This window comes from Tachypleus tridentatus, chromosome 10 (assembly GCF_004210375.1).
Source record: "Tachypleus tridentatus isolate NWPU-2018 chromosome 10, ASM421037v1, whole genome shotgun sequence".
Classification (NCBI taxonomy): Eukaryota; Metazoa; Arthropoda; class Merostomata; order Xiphosura; family Limulidae; genus Tachypleus; species Tachypleus tridentatus.
Window position 1 is genome coordinate 100,533,584 of NC_134834.1, and position 23,898 is coordinate 100,557,481.

The 23,898-nt window shown below is 33.8% G+C and overlaps 1 protein-coding gene across 1 annotated transcript in view; it reads right to left on the reverse strand.

Moving 5' to 3' along the window:
* The window catches only part of LOC143229945 (eukaryotic translation initiation factor 5-like), a 52,254-nt gene extending 32,270 nt beyond the window's left edge, over positions 1–19,984 (reverse strand). The window contains exons 1-6 of the mRNA XM_076462829.1: positions 19,655–19,984; positions 11,352–11,433; positions 11,024–11,196; positions 9,099–9,215; positions 4,434–4,586; positions 930–1,088 (exon numbers count right to left, since the gene is read on the reverse strand). Coding sequence (XP_076318944.1) covers positions 930–1,088; positions 4,434–4,586; positions 9,099–9,215; positions 11,024–11,196; positions 11,352–11,433; positions 19,655–19,729 — 759 coding nt within the window. The 5' untranslated portion in view covers positions 19,730–19,984. The remainder of the gene's footprint in view (positions 1–929; positions 1,089–4,433; positions 4,587–9,098; positions 9,216–11,023; positions 11,197–11,351; positions 11,434–19,654) is intronic.
* Positions 19,985–23,898: the final 3,914 nt, after the last annotated feature.

A 23,898-nucleotide genomic window follows, 5' to 3' on the forward strand; every position in this document is an offset into this window, starting at 1 on the left:
AATTTGACCAAACCCATAGAGAGGTACAACAGAGAAAAAGGAATGATAAAATTTCTAAAATGTTTGATAATTATTTGGAGGTTACAAAGTTTCATCACAAGAAATTTGAAAATGTTTTAATGCATATAAGTATTTTCAATCTTATAAACAAATTAACTTTGCATATTGGAGAGTCAACATTAAAAAAGAAAAAAACTGCATTAGTAAATCATTACTTCAATAATAAAATCAGATATTTTGTATTTGAAAGCTTTGTAACATATGCTGATAATATGCAAAATATGTACACTGTAATAAAAGTTATAGTTTGAAAATTATAACACACAATGGTTACAAGGTCAGACTCTGTGATCAGTCTGTTGCAAGAGAGTTAACGATTTTGTTAACAGGTAATAGGTAATCACTTGCACTTATGACAAGGTTTATGTAAATTTCTTCTTGAATAAGACAACTTCGTGAAACATAAATTGTACACACTTCAAATTCTGCTGGGATGTTATGAGACAAGGTTTAGGTGATACAATTCTATTAGTGAGACCACGGATTTTTATTGTCCAGAGTTGTTTATTTTCATCCCAGATAAAAGGTCTAAAATATATATTAAATTTGTCAATTTGTTTTTGTCTGTAACACTCACAACACGAGACTGCACCATTCACCTTACTGTTTTGAGAATATACTTGTAAATTTATTTTCTTAGTGTGTTTGTTTTCTTTTATGATGAAGAGGAAAAGTTGATGAACAAAGCTCTCCAAAGTTAGGACAGAAGCCTCAAGTGTTTTTCACAAAATTCCAACACACCATTTTTTGATGGATCAGACAAAGCTAGTAAATGGATAAAAGACAAACAATACTGTAATACTTCCATCACATTTTGAATAATAAATAAACATGAAAATTTAAAACCAGAAATAAACCGATCACCATACCCTCACGTATTCATAGAACATATCTACTCGTTCTTGTTGAGTTCTCTCCAAATCATCGTTCAGCATGAGACCCTTGGCTGCAGATGTAAGAGACTCCATACGTTCAGCAACAGAATGTGCATCAGTATCGACACTCCAATCAGCATCTATACTGTGCTCCTGCACAATAATAACCATACATTTCTTAACTTCCCAATCCTTGTTAATGAACAAGTCGATAACATAGTTTTAATAAAAATTACTCAACATATTTGAAAGTTTACACTGGTCACATAATTCTTGACATACCTAATAGTTTATATTAAAACAACCTCCCCTTGTTTCCTGAATTTCTTAATCAATTCATCATGTTTGTTTTTTATTTAATTATAATGTTGCACTTTTTGCTACATAGTTTCAAGTTCACTAAAATAGGTTAATTATGATTTCAAGGTAAAATCCTTTGTTCTATGTCATTCATTTTTCCTAGCAGTCAAATTACTTGAGAGACATCTATTGCTCTCAGCTACAGAATTTATTCATCTTGATATATTAAAATGTATTCAAAACTGACTTAGTATTAAACTTGAGGTTTTGCAGATGTTCACTGCTTTTATTTCATTGGAATAAAATGGAGGGAAATCTCTTGTATTCAAATTTTATTCTGTTTTTTTTATTTTTCGTAAGTGTGTTATGGCTAAAGAGTAATACACAACCACTATGATAAAACAATGTCCCAGCATTTAACAAAACTCCTATGAAAGGATGCTGTCCTGCTAAAGATATCTTGCAGTCACATGATTTATGTGGTCAAGACAACATATAATCACAGACAAATTTGGATACTTCTTACAGTCACATTATGTATAGAAACAAATACATCTATGTTGGGATATAGGAAAAGAAGGTTGGTAAATAACACAAGTACCCCAAAAAAACATACACATATCAAATCCTTTTGCTATTTTGAAGCATAGGGATAACTGTGGAAATATTACTGTCATGATTATCTAGCCCCAAACTTTACCCCAATTATACCCTCAATCACCAAAATTAACATCAAAATATATTTCATAGATACTAATTTAGTTTAACGGTTCACTTCAAGTGAATTCAACACTGTTTGCAAAAGTAATTCCTTATTCAAAAGGTATTAAATAAACTTAAATATTAAAGTTTTGTAGTTTGAACAAACTTTAGATTATTTCATAGTTAAATAAACTGGCTTAAATGTTAAAGTTTTGTAGTTTGAACAAACTTTAGATTATTTCATAGTTAAATAAACTGGCTTAAATGTTAAAGTTTGGTAGTTTGAACAAACTTTAGATTATTTCACAGTTAAATAAACTGGCTTAAATGTTAAAGTTTTGTAGTTTGAACAAACTTTAGATTATTTCATAGTTAAATAAACTGGCTTAAATGTTAAAGTTTGGTAGTTTGAACAAACTTTAGATTATTTCATAGTTAAATAAACTGGCTTAAATGTTAGTTTTGTAGTTTGAACAAACTTTAGATTATTTCAGTTAAATAAACTGGCTTAAATATTAAAGTTTTGTAGTTTGAACAAACTTTAGATTATTTCATAGTTAAATAAACTGGCTTAAATGTTAAAGTTTTGTAGTTTGAACAAACTTTAGATTATTTCATAGTTAAATAAACTGGCTTAAATGTTAAAGTTTGGTAGTTTGAACAAACTTTAGATTATTTCATAGTTAAATAAACTGGCTTAAATGTTAGTTTTGTAGTTTGAACAAACTTTAGATTATTTCATAGTTAAATAAACTGGCTTAAATGTTAAAGTTTTGTAGTTTGAACAAACTTTAGATTATTTCAGTTAAATAAACTGGCTTAAATATTAAAGTTTTGTAGTTTGAACAAACTTTAGATTATTTCATAGTTAAATAAACTGGCTTAAATGTTAAAGTTTGGTAGTTTGAACAAACTTTAGATTATTTCATAGTTAAATAAACTGGCTTAAATGTTAAAGTTTGGTAGTTTGAACAAACTTTAGATTATTTCATAGTTAAATAAACTGGCTTAAATGTTAAAGTTTGGTAGTTTGAACAAACTTTAGATTATTTCATAGTTAAATAAACTGGCTTAAATGTTAAAGTTTGGTAGTTTGAACAAACTTTAGATTATTTCATAGTTAAATAAACTGGCTTAAATGTTAAAGTTTGGTAGTTTGAACAAACTTTAGATTATTTCAATTAAATAAATTGGCTTAAATGTTAAAGTTTGGTAGTTTGAACAAACTTTAGATTATTTCATAGTTAAATAAACTGGCTTAAATGTTAAAGTTTTGTAGTTTGAACAAACTTTAGATTATTTCATAGTTAAATAAACTGGCTTAAATGTTAAAGTTTGGTAGTTTGAACAAACTTTAGATTATTTCAGTTAAATAAACTGGCTTAAATATTAAAGTTTTGTAGTTTGAACAAACTTTAGATTATTTCATAGTTAAATAAACTGGCTTAAATGTTAAAGTTTGGTAGTTTGAACAAACTTTAGATTATTTCATAGTTAAATAAACTGGCTTAAATGTTAAAGTTTGGTAGTTTGAACAAACTTTAGATTATTTCATAGTTAAATAAACTGGCTTAAATGTTAAAGTTTGGTAGTTTGAACAAACTTTAGATTATTTCATAGTTAAATAAACTGGCTTAAATGTTAAAGTTTGGTAGTTTGAACAAACTTTAGATTATTTCATAGTTAAATAAACTGGCTTAAATGTTAAAGTTTGGTAGTTTGAACAAACTTTAGATTATTTCATAGTTAAATAAACTGGCTTAAATGTTAAAGTTTGGTAGTTTGAACAAACTTTAGATTATTTCAGTTAAATAAATTGGCTTAAATGTTAAAGTTTGGTAGTTTGAACAAACTTTAGATTATTTCATAGTTAAATAAACTGGCTTAAATATTAAAGTTTTGTAGTTTGAACAAACTTTAGATTATTTCATAGTTAAATAAACTGGCTTAAATGTTAAAGTTTTGTAGTTTGAACAAACTTTAGATTATTTCATAGTTAAATAGTCAGCAATGAAGGCATGCTAACATTAATTAAGACTTATAATGTTAGTATACATGTGATGAATGCAAAACTGTAATCTTAATACCAGTAACTGTTCAAAGTTCTTAACAGATAAAAACTGTGGTTTTTTAATCATATATTTCCAATCTTCATCTGAAAATGAATGAAAATATAAGGAGAACAAAGCCTCAAACTATTATTTCTAATTGATATAATTATTATTAACAACCATGCCCACCTTTTAAAACTTTAATTACATAAAATTTGAAGATTTTTATGTCAGCTTAGCTTTTAACTGCGAGAAATACTTACCCTATACTGATTAATTCTGAATGCTCTTTTTACTGTTATAATAACTTCCAAGCTACGACAGTTACAGTAAACAACCATATCAGAACAAAGTTATCAGTTTAATAATGTGTAACTTAAAGTTTTCACACGGTAGTACTATATTAATTGAAAATACAAATATAAATTAGTAACAAATCACTTACTATTTGGTTTTCAATTATATCTGGATCAGAATCATGTTGAGGACTGTCTCCATCTTCTCCATTTTCTTGGTTCTTACCAGATTTTTCTTCTTTTGATTTTCTTTTGTTTTTCTTACCAGATTTAACTGATGATGATCCACTTGTTACCATACTCTAATATTAATTATTACATATGTACATAACAAACACTTCCAACTCAAACTGTATGACATCTTGAACACTTGTGCTACAGTCAACATATTCTGTGCATAAGGTTTTTTGTGCATTACATTTAAAATTTAATTGCACTACTTTATCATCATGGGATACAAATAATTTTAGCATAAAAATGTACTGAATAATTCAAGTGTCAATAATATCTAAGTTTTAAGTTCTTAATTTGTAAAGTAATATTAAAAAAAGAATTTGAAATTTCCTTGTTATGAGAAATGATTTTATCTCTGTAGGTATCACCTCTTCTCTAATTTATTTACCACTCCTATAAGAAGAAAGAAAATTTAACACAAAGTGCATCATCATTTCTGTCTTTGTGGAAGGCTTTAATGACTAAAATTTGCAGTAGAACGAGTACAAAAATGTTCAGACAAATAAAACAAACTAACTGAACTTCACTTTTTCATATCATTAATCAAATAAACCCTTACAAAAATGGATGTGTCTGAGATGCACATTAGGTATATCATGCTTTGAGCTTAAAAAAGGCAATAATGCAGCAGAAACTACATGACACACTGAAGGTGTTTATGGTGCAGAGTCTCTCAATGAAAGAAAACGTTGAAGGTGTTTTCAGAAGTTCAGATCAGATGACTACAGTTTAAGTGAAGTGACACATTCAGATTGTCCTGTTGAGTTTAATGATGACTTGCTGCTGGCTGCACTTGATGAACATTGTGCTGTAACAGTTGAAGAACATTTCTCTGCACTCTTGTGAATATAACTCACCATTTTTGAATAGGTTAGTGACTGGAGATGAAAAAATGGATATTTTATAAAAATGTTAAGTGTTGCAGACAATGGCTCAGTGCAGGTAAACTGGCTGAAGCACAGCCCAAAATAGACCTCCATCCTAGGAAAGTCTTGTTAAGCATTTAATCCATGATGACAAGATTTGACAACAAATATAAAATTGTTGGTGGGATATTGTTGGTGGAATCACACTTTGAGTTGCTGCCACTCAATGTAACAATTAGACTTATATTGTCAACAGTTAGTGAGTTTAAAGGTTGCACTGAAAGAAAAGAGGCGTGTTCAATGGTAAAGGTGTTGTGTTACACCAGAATAATGCATGGCCACATACAGCTAGGATCACATCTGCAAATATTGAAGAACTAGACTGGGAAAAACTTCCACATCCTCCTTATTCTTCAGACTTTGCTCCATCTAATTATCATATATTCCAAAGTTTGAAGAACTATCTTGACAGAAAAAAACTTGGAACACATGAAAATGTTAAAACTACCCTCTGCATTCTTTTCCTCTAAACCCAAGGGATTTTATATAAGTGACATTCAGAAGCTTGTGAATTGGTGGCAGGAAGTAATTGATAATAATGGAACTTACATTATTGATTAAATAACATTAAAAGGTTTTCAAATCCTTTTTCTTTTTTCTGGACCTAAAATCAGACATTACTTAAGGGATGACCTGATAATATTGTTTTCTCTCAGACAAGGCAATGTAACAGCCTTCAATTTTCAGTTTCAGAGCCATCAAATATAAAATCACATCCCTTTTGCAACATTCTTCTTCAGAAATTGCCAACAGTTCTTTCCAATGTGTAATACTATGTTATCTATAACCACTGGAGAGCCAAGGTTTTATCTATCAAATGACATATTATACTGTTTTCAATATAGAGAATTATAATTCAATATAGTTATAAAGTCATAAAAATTGGGATAGTTATGGGACATTGTGTGCATTATGCATTATGAAATTAAAATAAAAACTATAATGCAATAATACTCTTTGTATAAAAAAGTTAGTGTCATAAACAGTTGACAGTGATGGTTGTGATGGTTATTCTTATCAGCACATCTGTTCTCAAATGTGCAAAACATGGGTTTGGCAGTACTGATGACCATTTTTATGTTACTGCACCAGTTGATCATCCTGCTGTAGGATGGTTGCATCTTGCTTTCTATGCCATCAACATCAGCTTTACTGCAATTTCTGCTGTACTTCAAAATGTTATAAGCAAAGACTGGCTAGAATAAACTAAATCCATAATGTGTATGCCAAAAAAATGTTGAAAGTGTTGATACTTGAGGCAAACCAGTGTTGATGGTGATTCAATTTAACTGACAACATCCATGTTTCACGATTCATCTTTTAGTAGCTGGTTTGGATACAACGCATTTTACACTGATGTCTATTCTGAGCATTTTGTAAACAAGAATGGACATCTTTCAAATAGAAAACTATTGCCAAGGCATTCTTACATAATTCAAAGCCTTCTATGTGTTAGCTGCAGACTAAGCAGAGCAATGATCAAAGTTTCTCTTCTATCGTGATAACCATCTAATGATGACACAGTATTTATTCATTCTCACAGGAAGGTTACAATTTTGTCTGGAAGCCTGCCAATAATACTTTGTAAGACAATATGATAACAGACCCTTCACAGGTTTAGATAAAGATCTGACAAAGGCATCAGTCCAACTTTCAGGAATGTCACCTGTTGCCCAACTGTGTTAACATTCCAACAGGTTCGCTTCTATAAAGTTTTTAAAGATAAATATATTTACACTATCAGGACTTGCAGTTCTATCTATAAGTATATTTAAGGTTCGGTATAGTTGATGCAAGCTAAAATGGTTTTCAGACAAGCCACCTGTTGTAGTTCAGATCAAGAAGGTTGTAGCTTAAGCCTCTCCCTACCACTGTTGGTTATATAAATTATTGCACATGTACATGAAGGCCTCAGCTTTGTCTTTATGTGTATGGAATAGGGTACCTTTATCACTGTAAATGACAAATGTCCTGATTAGTTTTGGTTTATGTGCCAGTTAGAAGTCTGTGGAAGTAACAATATGAAGAACCTATAAAACTTGCCTTACTGGTTCATATGTTTTAGAACTCTACCTGTACACCTGTAAGACTTGCCTCACTGGTTCATATGTTTTAGAACCCTACCTGTACACCTGTAAGACTTGCCTTACTGTATATGGTTCATATGTTTTAGAAACTTACCTGTACGGACACAGGCTTTATTCTGTATTATGCTTGTCTCTCTTGTCAAGGCTGGGTAGTGCCTTATTATGTATGAATTCAGCCCAAGCATAATTTCACACATTTCAGATTTCATCATAATCTACCAGTATGAGGCATTCCCTTTTCTGTTGATTTACCTTTGCTTCATGAGGATCCAAGCACATCCTTGACACTTTCATTTTATATCACTTTGTCTTCAAGTATTCTTGCACATTGCACAAGGTGATCAATGTATGTGATACATTCCCTATTCCAGGTAGAGATAACAAGTGGGGTTAGCTAAAACAAGATCTATATAGGAGTCACATCACCATGGCTCACAGCAATTCTTGTTGTTTTGCTTGAGTTTTGCAGCGTGAGGTTGGTGGGTATATTGCAGGTAACAAAATGTAAATCTCTGCATCCCACGTGAAGTATCTCACAGTGAAGTCTCCTACTGCTAGATACAATGAAGTATTATCAGAAAGGAACCTCCAATCTTCAGCATGATGATGATGTACTTTAGGCAAGCCCTCCAGAAGGTACCTTAAAATAATGATTGTTCCAGTGTGAGCAGCCAAGAGTTCATAGTGGATACTGTTGTGTTTAAATGCAATGGCAGTCCCAGCCTCTGGGACAATATATGGTATGAAGTTCATGTCTGAGAGAATAAACTTCTCAGTTTAGCCTCTTCAGAGAATATGGCATCATAAAATTCAAAAAGCTTCTCAAGGCAAAATATGCTCCTCTTGATATTAAAGTAATTAATCACAAAATGACAATCACCAGTCTGGCACACATTTTATACATGTGCCATTTAACAAATTTGATGTTTTGGCTTTGGTTTCTCCTTTCTCTCCTGCTGAAGAGTCAATGGCTCACACCAAATGCACAATCTCCCACAAGGACCTGTTTTTAAAGTATAACTGTTTGTAGACAATACATTAACCACTCAATATTCACAACTCCTGTCCCTTGTCCTGTCTGCCCTTAGAATTCAAGCAAGTAATGGTGGCCTAACAGCCTATCTCAACATTATATCAACAGGGTATAACAAACATAAGCATTATTTACAATTAATAATTTAACATAAAAGTACATAATTCAAATAATCAATTCAACTTGACTACGAATGCTCACAAAAGAGCTTGAAATAAGTATTACACTCACATTTAAAATGTTTTATTTTTTAATTTAATATGTTGATTATTTGTGTGTGTTTAGAGTAGAAACTAATTATTTAGATTAGCTACACAAATCATTTCATGTTGCAAATGCAACACATAACTATACTTCAGTGATTAAGTAAGAGTGGCTGTTGTATAAACAATATTTCAGGAAGGTTCACAACTTAACAGCTTGGCAATGAATTAGCAGAAATAAGTCACCACACAAACACAATTAATAACAGTTGGTGACAATCGCTGCATAAGGCCTAGGTCTGAATCATAATAATTGGCAGTGTATAATTACCTGGCTTGGTGGGTTCTTCAAAATGAAAGTTGTCAACTTGTGTGCAGAATCCAAAGTACCACTGTAGCCACAAGCAATACACTTGATGGTGATGACACCTTTCTTCTGAAGAACACCCTGTAAAATATGTTACATTTAATCCTCAGATGCATGTATTGTCTAAATGTACAGACTGAGAAAGACATGGTTCCTCTACACCTTTCTAACCAACAGCTACCAGTTAAACGTCTAGTGTTAATTACAATTTAGAGATCTGTTCCTTTTAGACTTTTTTATCACCCTTTAGTTGCTATTCAGATCTATGTGGCCTTTCATCCTACTAACATGTTATTCTTTAAGATTTTCTTTTCTTGTATTAACTTACACATTCTCACATTCCCTAAAAGTTAAAAGCTTTAGGATTAAATTTCAAACAGATAATATCCTCTAGACAGTAGTTTTCTCCAACCAGTTCACAGGTTTTAATTCAACATATTATGATATCACACTGAGGTACTACCTATCAATAAACAACTTTCTCATAATGGCACATTAGCTCAAGAATCAGGATAACATTTAAACTTTATAGCAAATGGTAGGTGGCAATAATAACGATAACCACAGCTTCAATAAGTGACCTGAAGAGAGAAGTAATATGATTGGATAAGTGGCTTACAGATAGCAGCCATGCAACACGGTAAGTGGCTTACAGATAGCAGCCATGCAACACGATAAGTGGCTTACAGATAGCAGCCATGCAACACGATAAGTGGCTTACAGATAGCAGCCATGCAACACGATAAGTGGCTTACAGATAGCAGCCATGCAACACGATAAGTGGCTTACAGATAGCAGCCATGCAACATAATAAGTGGCTTCCAGAGAACAAAGCAGTCATGCAACATGATGAATAACTGACCCCCAGCAAGCAGTCATAAAGTGGACACATGACCTCCATACAGCAGTCAAAACTGGATAAGCAAACAACAAAAAATAGTGAAATAACTGGATAACTGACCTCCAGAGAGTAGATAATGCAAGTTCAAGAAGTAACAGTGGAACTGACAAAACAATTCTTAACAAACAAAAAAATACAATGACATACAAAAAGTTTCTCACAATCTGAAACCCTAAACACAAAAGTCACCCTCAGATGCTGCTATAACAATGCCACTAGGGTTGGAATATACCAAGAAATATATATACATAAATAAGAGAAATGCATATCCACCAAATGCTATTTGGCTTACAGTTTCAGAAAGTAAATGAACCTCAAACAAGGAAGAGCATCTTTACAAAAACAACTGACCAAAATACAGTGACTAAAAAGTCTGTACATAATATGTATTTGGATAGTTTAACTGATCAAGGTAAGTAGTTACCACTTATTAATAATATGCTGAAGATGGTATTCACAGCAAACTACAACAAACCATATTCAGAAAGGGTGATTTTGCTCACTTAGGTGAAACTATTTGTACCTCACTAACTATGTTAAGATATTTATAGCTAAGAACAAACTTACAAGCTATATACAGCTCATCTTCTATTAATATCATACTTGAAGTCATAGGTACAGCTCACTAACAACATATTGACCATATTTTATAGTACATTAATATGACTACTGCCTAATTACAGCATTTCAATAACAACAGATTATATTACTGATCCCAAAGACATTAAGAGATAGTCCAAGAGACCTAACAATCTGGATACCTGAATCTAAATCAGTTTAACAGACTCAACAATCTGGACACCCCCCAAAAAAACAAGTTCAGCAAACCAAATAATTAAAAAACTTCTCCCTAACAACTTGAGATAAATGAATCCAACAAATCTAAGGTTTGCATAAGATATGAAACCTAGCATTAGAAACATCAAAACAGACCAAACACTAAGAGTTTACAAGCTTACAAAAAACATTCCATGACAAACACTTTTACCAGAATAGTTTCTGGATTTTCACAAGATGGACACAAAATAAAGCGACGGATAAAGCCATCAAGGAGGTCTTGCAGTTTTCCTGCTTCATGGGATCCATTAACAATATAACGTTCATTCTTCACATCAAACTGAGTTTGAGCCCCAAGTTCACATCCAAAATATTTTGTAGGATCTGAAAATGAAAAATTGTTTAACACATGTTTATATTTAAAAAAACACACAAAAAGAGCAAAATGGAATAACAAATATTTTCTTTACTAATATATTTAAACTGGAAAGCAGTGACAAGATGTGGTTTTAGGTTACACTTCTTTCTCTGCTACTTACAAGTTGGAGGTCTATTGAGAGCCTTGGCAATTTCCACCATATTCACAATTACTGTTTTGATACCATTCCCTTTGCCTTCAACCTACCAAAAACATGTCAACAACTATAAGTTTAAAAATGTTATTAAAATACTTCAAAGATATACAATATAATTTTTTGGATCAGGAGTCATATATAAACTATAAAAATATTCTAACAGTAACAATGTCCATGTGGGTTACAATTAGAGCATCTTTTAGTTTAAATGTACGTGTTTTGTTTTCACAATCAGTTCCAATTTTTAGAACCATGCCAAGCTATATTTTACTATTAGTTACAATTTCCAACTCAAAAGTCAGAATGAGAAGTTACCTACTTACAATAACATGTCTAGAAGTCCTGGCTTAGTTTTCTTGGTAAATATCCAAGAACACATATACCATAGTAGCTGATCTTGATGGAAATATTACAAAATATAACATACATTTGGATAGCCCTTATTTCTGAAGTTTTCATTTACAACACTTGTGCTTCATTTTGTTCCAATATATAAATAACTCACACCAAATTTGATCTATATTGAATAATATTTAGAGGTTGTTCAAGGTAGCTTAAATTTTATCTTACAGTTCGCATTACATCTGCATATTCTAGATCATTCCAGAATGTTCTGACAAACTCTGGAAAGTTCTGTATTATTCTTAAATATCCCAGAATATGTCACATTATTCACAATATTCAAGAACGTTCCTTACATAAATAATCCACGCTGTCACCTTTCATTTCTGCAATATGCAGTGTAAGACATCAGTTTCTTGAATTATTACAAAATAAATTCAAGTCAGGCAATGTAAAGATTATCAAAATCGTCTTGAACAACCTTTAATCTTCCTTGGTGGTGTCCCTTTTTGTGGAGTGCAATTTTTAGCACCTACATCATAAACAATGGATGGCCTAGGTCTATATGTCTTCAAAACGTAGATATTTATGGGACAATTTAAGCTCACTGACCATTAGGAAAGAGAAGTCCACAATATCTGTAACATTGTAGTTTGAGCCTATATTATGGCATGGCTCACTGCTCCTAATGTCATTTCTGCTCTACAGAATTATCTTAACTTTCTACCATGTCTTGTTAAGAATAAGAAGGTGAATTATGTTCTTTCAAAATTTGCTTGTCAAATATTTGCTGGACAGCTATGGTGCCTTAACAAGATACTGGCTAGCTTGTTATTCTTAACTTCAGCTGGATCCACAGAGACAAAATAAGCAGTGACAAAAGCACTAAGTGAGAAGAAAGGAATTGATGAACCCCCAAATTAAGCAACATACTTCTTCAGGTGTCTCAAAATTACATCTGGATTATGATCCTGACAGAGTTTCAGTTGCTCAGAGAGGACTACAGACAATTCAACAACTGAATATGGTAAACAACAATGCTGGACACCTTACTGAAGAGTATAATGCTGCTATAATAAAGAAGAAAAGATAGAAACAATTCTTCCAAAGCATAGGTATCAGAAATCAAAGGGGGACAAAGCATGCTGCTCCCTCTGAAATGCAAATTATACCAAAAATTGGCAACTCTGGATCTCAGTATCTGGAGAAGAAAGTGAAAACTTCATATTCTAAAGAATGAGCTAGAGGTATAACAGAAGCAGAGGAGTATATGCAACAGGGAATATAAATAAAAAACACACGTATGGCACCACATTCGATGCTAAGGATGGAATTGGAGCATCTACAACCATAAATCAGAGATTGCATGACCCAAGAAGGTGGAAAAGTTAACATTTTCCTAAACTTAAAATGGATTTTGAATTGATGATTACATCTTTCACAAAAATCTTTCTCATTTACTACTGTCCTCTACTGGTTCAAATTTGTTTTATCACTGCCAATCTTGTTACCCTCTCACTTCTTTCTGCATAACTACATGCAAATTATAATGCAGCCATCCTCCTCCAACAGGAATGTGACACTACCACTATTATAATTAGCACCTGTTGCATCTGTTAATTACATCACGAGTGGGAAGGATGAGTGAAAAATGTAAGGGGAAGTATCTGTTCAGAAATACATTTTCAGTTTAGGAAAATGTTGGCTTCCAATATCTTTTCTCACAAAAAAAAAATCCCACAGTGAACTGGGGAAGACCATTTTCCTTCTGAAAATTGTCCAAAGAAAGACCATGTTGTGTGTGAAAAGAATAAGAAACATCATGGCAGTGCAAGACTGCACCACTCCTAAGCAAAATATATGCTTTATGCTGGAGTTAAGTGCTGCTAAAACAAAAGGACAAAAACATAGATATACTCCATAACGTTGTAATTATTAACCAAACTCCTAGGTGTCAAGTGGCCACAGCTTGATAGACAGTAAATAGGAGTTCAATCTCAAACAACACTTGGTGGCATCTGGAATGGTAAATCAGATCCACAGTAAGAAAATGATCCTTTACTTTTCACCTCAAAAATGAGTAATGGGAAAAAAGGCAAGCTGCTGTACCAATAACCCACCTCTGCATGTGTGCATCTCAAATACAATCAACTCTGGATCTACTGGGAACCAACATCTAGCAAATAACAGGAAGTAACGTAGAGCCCAGGAGGTTTTCATCTCTGGTCCAAAACCTGGTGGTATTGAGAATCTTTCATTCAGTCCATGGTAAGAATGAGGAAATCAGCCTTGCACATGCATGAATTCATGTGTTTCATCCAGCATCAACTAACACCAGATCCACTGAGAAAAACATCCAGTAGATGGTAGAAAGATGAAGAGAGACCTCAACACAGAATTGCATCACCAGTCCAAAATCTGGTGATACTGAAAATTTATTATCAAGTTCATGGTAGGAGTGCACCAATTAAATATAGGAAGACTTGTGTGACTGGATCATCTCCAACCAACACCAGACCCAACGAGGAATCGACATCTGAAATTGTACATCAGGTCTGTTTAGGAAAGGCTGTCATGTCACTGACACCAGCAGATTGGCACTCCCCTAACCTCAAACAAGTGCAATTGTGCATCACTCAGAATTATTAGACCCCAATGTTCCACCATTTCAACACTGGTCAGAGTGCAATAGGTGACCATGGTGGCTCTGCTTTTCAAAGTACAATCTCACTGTGGGAAAAGACTCAAATGCTATGGAGCTTCAGAGATGGGCAATAATACCTGTCTGCATTATCTCTAAGTGTAGTCTGGGACAAGCATATTTATGAAGCAAAAGACCATTAGATGTATCGACAAATGGTCCTATGGAACACCCCATCTCAACAATATGCAAAATATGACTTTGTTAGGAGTTAAATTTTTGAAGTATGTTTTACTGATACATATATCAATCAGACAGAGTCAAACAACCAACACTTGGCAGCATCTGGAACTGCACATCCGGTATGTGGTAGGAAGCATTTCAACATTATAGTCATCTAGCGTGGTCATAAGACGTACAATATGGATGTGATAGTAAGTATACCTGGTCAGGCATCACTCACCATAGAGCAAGATCCAAAACATGTAGCAAAAGGCCTCTGTAAAACAAGTGAAAAATAAATGGAGTAGCACATACACCCACTCCGATGACATGCTCCCAGGAAAGATGGAAAAAGAACAGCTAGTGACTTGGAAGGTGACAGATTTGAAGAAGAAAAAATATGAAAAAAAATGACAAACATCCAGAGGAAAAGAAGAATATTCAACCCATAATGGCAGTATGGAAGAAACAAATCATGAGAAAGAGTGGGACTCTAATGAAGTTAACTTACCCAAGAAATAAGGAATAATACTGTGTCAGAAATCTTAGGGCCTTAGTTGGGAAAAGACATTGAACAGTCGTCTAATAAACCTAAAGACAGGAGAGGAAAGAGAAATGAAAGCATAATTAATCTCAAGAGTAGCTGAATTCAAGTGCATAAAGGAAAGGAACTAAAGATCAAACATGGGAAAACCTGATTAAAAAACTATGTTGGAAAAAGTGACCACAAGTCAATAATATCAAGAAGAGGAAGAACAAATAAAATAAATCTATTAACAGAGGATAAGAGGGAAGATTATAAAAAGCATGAAGAATAACTAGGAAGTTCCAACTTCCAGAAGGAAGTTGAGTTGAAAGAGCAGTAGAGAATAAAATAACAAACAGAAAATAACTACTTCATAAAAGCAAAATTGGCAAACCAAAATGGAAGGCAAAAACTGCCCCAAATCCCACAACAGCAGAAACAAAAAGGTAACCGGTTAGAAGGTTAAGTGAAAAAGGATGAAACAAAGAATAGAATTACTGAAAGGATAATAATATAAATGTACAGATCAACAATGTAACATACATCAACTCTAAAAAAAAATACCAAATAGGAATGATGAACTAGATGGGAAAACCAAGGAAGCAATATATTTGGAAAGACCTGACCTTACAGCGAGGGACAAGACAAATGTGTGAAGATGGAATTACGAGTGTTGAACACCAGCGTGTGACCAATGAACAGAATGTGACACCAAAAAACATAACAAAAATGGACCATGCCACTAACCAAACTCGACATGGAGTTCTGAGCTACTGGGATAACACAAAGACAAGAAATACGCAGATATATGGGTGTAACTACTTACCCAATCCCAACAGTGACCATCTGTTACACTTGCCAAGGAATAAGGAATAGGAGAACAAAAATGAATAAGGTGTGTATAAAATACAAGATGAAAAATGCCATATTGGGCACACTTCAAATTGCAAACTACACCTGAAAAACTAGAGGACCCAAAAATTACCATGTTGAGAGAATCCTGTTGGGATGAAATATCCAATCGGCAACCAGATTCAAGGCCTCCCAGCGATGACATGCCCACAAACCAATATAATGTGAGCCCAAAGTACCAAATATTCGAACTTTGAAAACCAAGGACACTCAGCCAAATGCATACATGCATGATGTAAAACTCTACAACAGAATTGTAGTAGGAATGCATCACCACTTTGTCTCAAAGATCTTACAGGACAGAAAGTACTAACTGACAAACAGCAAGTGTCAAAAAGAGTGATATGGAGAGCAGAGTTGAAAGTGTTGAGAGATGCTCCCCAAATAGAAAAAGAAGTACCTAGAATTCCAGCATCAACAGTGGTCCTATTCATCTAGTAGCAATACAGATTCTTAGTGAGGGGAAAGGGTAAGAGGAGCATTGAAGGAATCACATGCAAAACAGCATCTGATGATCCACATATCTACAAAAGATGAAACATGATGATACAACCAAGAGAAATGAGAGCTGCGAGAGAAGCTCATAGTCCCAAACAAGAGAAAACTTTAATAACTGTCAGGAAAGAGAGAAGATGAGAAGCCACTTAAAAGATGTACCAGAACTCTAAACTGCAGGGGAAAAGGTTGGTCCCAACCAAGAACCGAGATGAAAAAACACACTAACAAAACTAAAAACTGATAAGATATGATGAATGAAATCTTCGTTTTGATACACCAACCCACATAGGCAGCATCCCAAATAAATACATAAAAAAATGAATATGGAGATCAAGTACAGCCAGTGAGAAAGCTATACCTATCCAGCCATACCTGAAAAAGTGTACACTATGTTCTGAGAAGGAAGCAGACAGGCAAAGGTCTAGACCAATTGGCTAAACACAGAGGAAGCTGAGACACAGCCAAACATAAACACCCTAAAAAAAACACCTGTGACAAACAAAATACAGAAAAAATGTCTGAATGCCAAGGAAACATGAATATGAAAACATGTATCCAACACACTGACTTACAACATCCATAAAACAGACGTGAAAACTCCTAACGAGAATGAACTCCACATGGAAGGTACCCTGGAGAAGTAAAACCCAAGCCACCTCAGACTGATTCTTGCAGGATGAAATAAAGTGGATCGTGATGTAACAGGGGGACAAAAGAAAATGGAGTTATGGAGAGTTGCTGAAAAAAGCCAAAGTCTTCAAATAGGCAGGAAGACCCATCAACATCTTGTGATAGGAGAAAAGTGCAATGTGCAATACAAATACCTAATAGGAAGGTAAAAGAACCTAAAGGAAAACAGGATTTTATTCAGAAAAACCCCAATAAATAGCAGTCAAGTCTCTAATACAAGGTTGAAAAGTTGTCTCTTGACAACTACAATCAAGAAAAAAGAAATAATGAAACTACAGAACCTCCGCAAATCAAAACATGAAGGGAGGATAAAGTACTAAATGAGCAGGAAAGTTCTGAGGTAGGAAAATGCAACCAAAACATCAGGATCAGAATAAAAAGAAAATTCAAAAGAAGTGACACAAATTATAAGTTCAACTATATACAAACAAACGGCCTAAGCATGGGCAACCCAGTATCACCAGTTCTAGCCAATATTTTTATGACACAAGTTGAAACACAAGCAATTAACACAGCATTACATCCACCACTATACTGGTATAGATATGTAGATGACACGGTTATGGATTCAAATCTACAGAACACATACTTAATTTTTTTCAATCACATTAACTCTATACATCCCAACATCAACTTCACATGTGAACAGGAAGAAAACAATCAAATATCATTTCTTAACCTCAAAATTACAAGAACTGATACACAATTTCAAACAGAAATCCACCGAAAAATCACCCATACTGGACTATACATTCCTTGGGACTCAGCACATGAAACAAAACAAAAACTCAACATACTAAGAAACCAAATAAACACAGCCATAAAACTATGCTCACCAGATAAAATTAACGATGAATTAGACAAAATAAAACAATACTTCAACATCAATAAGTTTCCTCCACAAACCGTAGAAAACATTATCACGCACACACCTAGACAGAAAGCAAAATCAACCAACTAAAGTAAATACAGCTCACTAATCAAAAAACCACGAAACCATATACTGCTGTATACCATATATTCCCGACATCAGCAAACAAATAACCAACATTTGGCAAAAAAATTAGTAACAAAATATGACATTCAATTAATACCAAATTTATTCAAAACCCAGCACAAACTGAGGTCTATACTATGTAAAACTACACTGACAAACACCACACCAACATTATTTATAAAATACAATGTGATAACTGCCAATTCGACTTCTATATTGGAGAAACAAGTAGAAAATGGAAACCAGATTCAAAGAACATAAAAGTCACCTTCACGTTTTTGAACACTGCAAGTCAAATAAACACAACATAACCATAGAAAACACTCAAATACTAAATAAAGAAACAAACATAAACAAACGTGAAATTAAAGAAGCCTTACTTATACAACAACTTAAACCCAAAATAAACCAATATAAAGGAACGCCTTTATACCTATATTAATATAATAAATAAAATTATATATTCAAACATCTAATACCGCCCTCTACATTTCGACACACAGTTACACAACCCCTTTCAAACATGTGGTCAGCTTCCGGTCAGTTACCTCTTTCTTTGTGAACCTGACGATGACCTAAGAAGGTCAAACGTTGTTCGCTCTTCTATGTAAAGTGTTTTCTCAGCCCAAACGAGCCGTTTTTGCATATAAATTTCTCAACAAGTGGGTTTCTCGTCATCACTGATTATCACAAATTATAAGTTCAACAAAAAAAGAAAAAAACTCACTAAAATCCATATTTGGATGTGTTCTTTTAAATTAAGAATTTGTATAACATTAGCCCTTAAACACCTGGAATGTTGTAAGTAGCATCAATATTAATGATGGCTGTCGTTTATGGGTTAAAGTTTGAATTATCTACAATTTGATTCCAAACTCACTGACAAAAGTTCATAAGGTAGTATTTCAATAACATTTTGAATGCAAATCAACAAATGCAATGACATGGCCTTTGACCTGTAATCTGTTACAAAAGAGTTACCATCAACATCCAAATGAGGCTAAGTTACCCATTATATCAGAACTCAAAATTAACCCAATACTCAGTACAGATAATTACAGACTGTTATGTTTGTCACTAATATTAACTTCCAACCAGATCAAGACTGGAAACCAACTTCGTATCAAGTGTAGGTGACTGAGTAAACTGTTAGATGCATGTGTTAAGCTTAACAATGAAATAACATACAACTTAATCTAACACATCTATACCAACATTAAATTACCAATGTGGGCACATTTCTTCTGTTCATAAAAAAATATAGATCTAATGTTACAAAATTAATAAAATTCACAACTACAAAATTTCTTGTGATATTTCCATAAGGAAATAAAAAATAGAGAAAAATAAAACATTTTATACTTTCATAGTTATTTGTATTAATCAGCTGTATAAAATTCATGAATAGAAAGTAAAAACTATAACAACAATGAACCTACCTTAGCAATAATTTTTGGCATCTTATAACGATAAAACTGGTCTGAAAGATTACGATTTACGTTGACACTGCCCATCTTGGTTGCTGATGGTTTTGGATGCTGCTCACAAAAAAAAAATCTAACCAATAAACTTGCTCACAGATTCTTCCAATAAGCCTTGGTGGAGATGGACTCTTCCCAAAAATATTTGTGCTGGTGTAGACTTTCCAAAAGCCTTAGAGCTGATGGTTTTACAGAATATGGGATGAAAGACACATAAATAGGTATGAACAGTCACGATCTGAAGGGCTTCAATTTTTGGTGATGACACAAACACCTGTAATGGAAACTGAATATTAAATAGTCTTTTATAAGGAAATAGATCTTATGGAAATAGGTTTTACAAGAGAAAATATTTAAAACAGCCACAATAGTTGGAAAAAACAATAATAAAACAACTTTAATAGATTTTGTAGAAAAACTACTGTGATACAGATTACAGATGAGGCTGTATAAAGAATTTCACTGATATCAGAAAACCTATTTTCAGAGTAGATCTGATTGTCCATACAAGCAAATGACCATCCTTTCCATATTTTATGTGCTTGCTACACCTTCAAATTGACACCCTATCTACTCCAGTCTTTTACAAGTTAGTTTTATATTTTGAACACACAGTTTGCAAGTTGTGGAGACATTTTTTGGTGGGTTGATCCACAAAGTTTTCTTATGCCCTCTTTTTAAATTCTGAATAAACTCCTTGTAATATTTGGAATCTGAATTGCATACCAGTATGGCCAAACTTGCACTTGTTTCCAGGCTATGAGTGAGTAAAGGCTATAACCCCATCTAAAATCCCCCATAGAAGAGGGTAGTAATTACATATCTTCTGCAATAAAAAAACTGGTTCTTTAGCTCTATAAAGCCATTTTTTCTTTTTTTTTTATACAAATGGCTAAAAAGGATCAATAAAGCTAAATGCAATATCTATTTAAAATTGATACCAGTATAAACTTCTATTTTGATCAAGAGGAACTTGGTAAATGCAGCATCTTGAGAGACAAGTTCATCTGGGAATAAAGTAGGTTTATTTTTAGGTTAACAAATCAACCCTTTATCAGAATATTGTTTTTGTTCTTACTTTAAGATCACATCCATCTGCAGCTTGCCCAGTACTCCAAACTTTGCCTAATTAACTCAAAGACTGGGTGTTTATAATAAAAAAACTTGTCACCATGTCTGAAAACATATAGTATACTTCTAATATAAATGTGGTCTACCCCTAGACTACTTCAGAGACAAGTTTATGCCTTAACTGATTTACATAAGATTCATGTATATAAAAAATGTATGCAAGTGACAATAAGACTGTAAAAACTGTTACATAAAGAATCTACAAGTTTTGTTCTATATCTATGGAGATTTGATTCTGTTGTACTTTAACATACAGTGACCTTTAATATATATATATATATTCAAGTTTTGATACAGTTTCAATTTAAAAAGAGATTGAAAATTACTTTAGAAAAAAAGTGTATTTTGACCATAAATGGTTGATTGGTTGATTTAGTGTTTTATGGTACAAAGCAGCTCGGCTATCTGCGCCACACATCCAGTGAAAAGTTAAAAGTAAATTTAGTAAAATTCATAAAAGGAAATTAAGGTAAAACAAAACAAAGTTAAAAAAACAAACACATAAATTGCATAAAACCTGTTTACATCTACTCTACAACATTAAGAGAAAAAGTACATAATTCAAGTTGTAAAGGACTTTTTGTAGCATAACTTTAATAATCATAACTCTCCAGGAAGACTAACAGGTAAGTACAAAAACCATCATCAGTCACCTAAAGTTGGCTTTTCCACTCCTGTTTCCAAGTTAGACGTTATGGCCATTTTCAAAAAGGAAAGTAACAAAGGTTTTAAGAGACGTGTAGCAAAATTATAATAATAACTTGCCAGGATAACTAACGAATAGTTCAAACAACAGTGTTAGTCACCCGAAGTTGGCCTTTCCAGTTCTGGTTTCGAGTTATTTAATGTTATGACCAGTTTCTAATTTCAAATCAAACTACATGAACTGTGATTTTGAAAAGGAAGGCACATTAGAAAGGTGTAATGTATATATTAAAAAACTAAAATGGCAATAAAAAGATTAATGGCCTTTAAAACACTAAAAACATCAACAAGGTGGACAGTGTCACCATCACCAATAACACTAACTTTATGGACAAACCTTGGGACAGAACATGCTTAAAATGGTGCCGTCGTTAAGAGTCATAACGATGACAAAAAGGTAAAATGTGGCTTATTGTGTTACATATACTACACACTGATGCATCAGTTCCAGATAAAAGAAAATGATGAGTTAAAAAACTGTGACCGATGGGTCATCTAGTAAGAACTTCTTTTTCTAATCCTCATGGAAGCAAGATGGCCAAAGTCCAATATAGGGTTTTATTTCGAAAAGTTTGTTTTCACATTGCTCACTCCAAGTTGACTGCCAGCTGGCATGCAGACGAGGCTTGAATACAGGACCACAGTGTATGTATGGGACAGACACAGTAGTGATAGTGCCAGAGAAAATAGACTAAGCTGCAGTGCTGGCAATCTTGTTCCCACGAATACCAACTTGGCTCGGTATCCAGAAAAACTGGATAGAAATAGATGTAAAAAAGAAATGGGCCAGTAGGTTTTCAATATTGGCAAGAACAGTGTGTGAACTGACGTGAAGCAATTCCAGGGCCAGTAGAATACTAAGCGAGTCAACATAAATAGTGCAGTTTGAGTATTGCTTAGCTTCTATGTGATCTAGGGCAAGAGAAACGACATACAGTTCAGCAGTGAACGCAGAAGCTGAAGAGGGGATTCTGCATGTAACCACCGAACCACAACAAACCATGGCAGAGCCCACACAGTCACCTGAACCTTCTGTATAAATAGAAATGGAAGAATGGTTCAAAAGATTTTAAGCAAATAGTAGAAAGTATTTCCTATCAGGAGTGTCTACTTTTCTCAGATGACTTAAAAGATAGGTCACAATTGGGGACTGTAAGAAGTCATAGTGAGATGGGCTGCCCAGTGGATACAAAGGCCAAAAGGAGCAATGGCAGACCGAAAAAACATGGCCCATCGAGGAAAGAAAACACAACCCAAGGCGGGATACTTTGGTAAGGAACGAAGTTTCGAAGCATATAGAAAAGACAGGTGCAAAAAGCGGAGGTTCATGAGATTCTATGTATAAGCTCTGAACTGGGGAAGTTCTGGCAGAGCCACAGACCAGTGATCCATAGTAGAGTTTCGATCGAATAAGAGCATGATATATCTTTAGCACAGAACGTCGATCTGCTCCCCAAGTGGTGGAAAAGTGGACAAGGAGGATGTTCAGTGCTCTTGTACAATTGACCCATAGCTGCTTGATTTGTGGTATAAAGGTCAGCTTATGGTCAAAGATAATCCTCAAGAACTTACTACCAGGAACTACAGACAGCACAACTTCACTGATACAGAGTTCAGGATCAGGGTGAATACCCCGTTGGGAGCAAAAGTGCATGCAAATGGTTTTACAGAGAGAGAAGTTAGAGCCATTTGCTGTGGTCAACTTCAGTAAACAACTGAGGACAGTCTGTATCTGCCGCTCAATACACCTAATGTTCAATGACTGACATGAGATGTGAAAGTCGCCGACATATAGAGCCCGTTTGCAACAGTGATGGCATTAATTTTTATACTGAAAAGTGTAACACACAGAACACAGCCATGAGGGACTTCAAGTTCCTATAGAAAAGAACGAGAAAGTGTTGAATCCACACACACTTGGAATCTCCTGTCCATCAAAAAATGTTTAATAAAAATGGGCAAATGGCCACGTAACCCATATATATGGAGGTCTTGCAAAATGCCATACCTCCATGTTGTATCATAACCCTTCTCATTGTCAAAGAATACTGATACAAGATATCATCATTTAAGAAAGGCTTCTCTGATTGATGTTTCAAGTCGAATCAGGTGGTCCACGGTGGAGCTCTGTCGTTAGAACCCACACTGGGTGAGCAAGAGTAGGTTGTTTGATTCAAGGAACCAAACAAGACGAGCATTAACCATTCTCTCTATGGTTTTACAGAGACAGCTCATCAAAGCAATTGGATGGTAGTTTGAAGGAATCTTGGGATCCTTCCTAGGCTTGAAGAATGGTAGAACAATAGCCTACCAGATCTGGATAAAAACAATCAGAAGAACAGTAAGAGATAGACAACACAGCATTT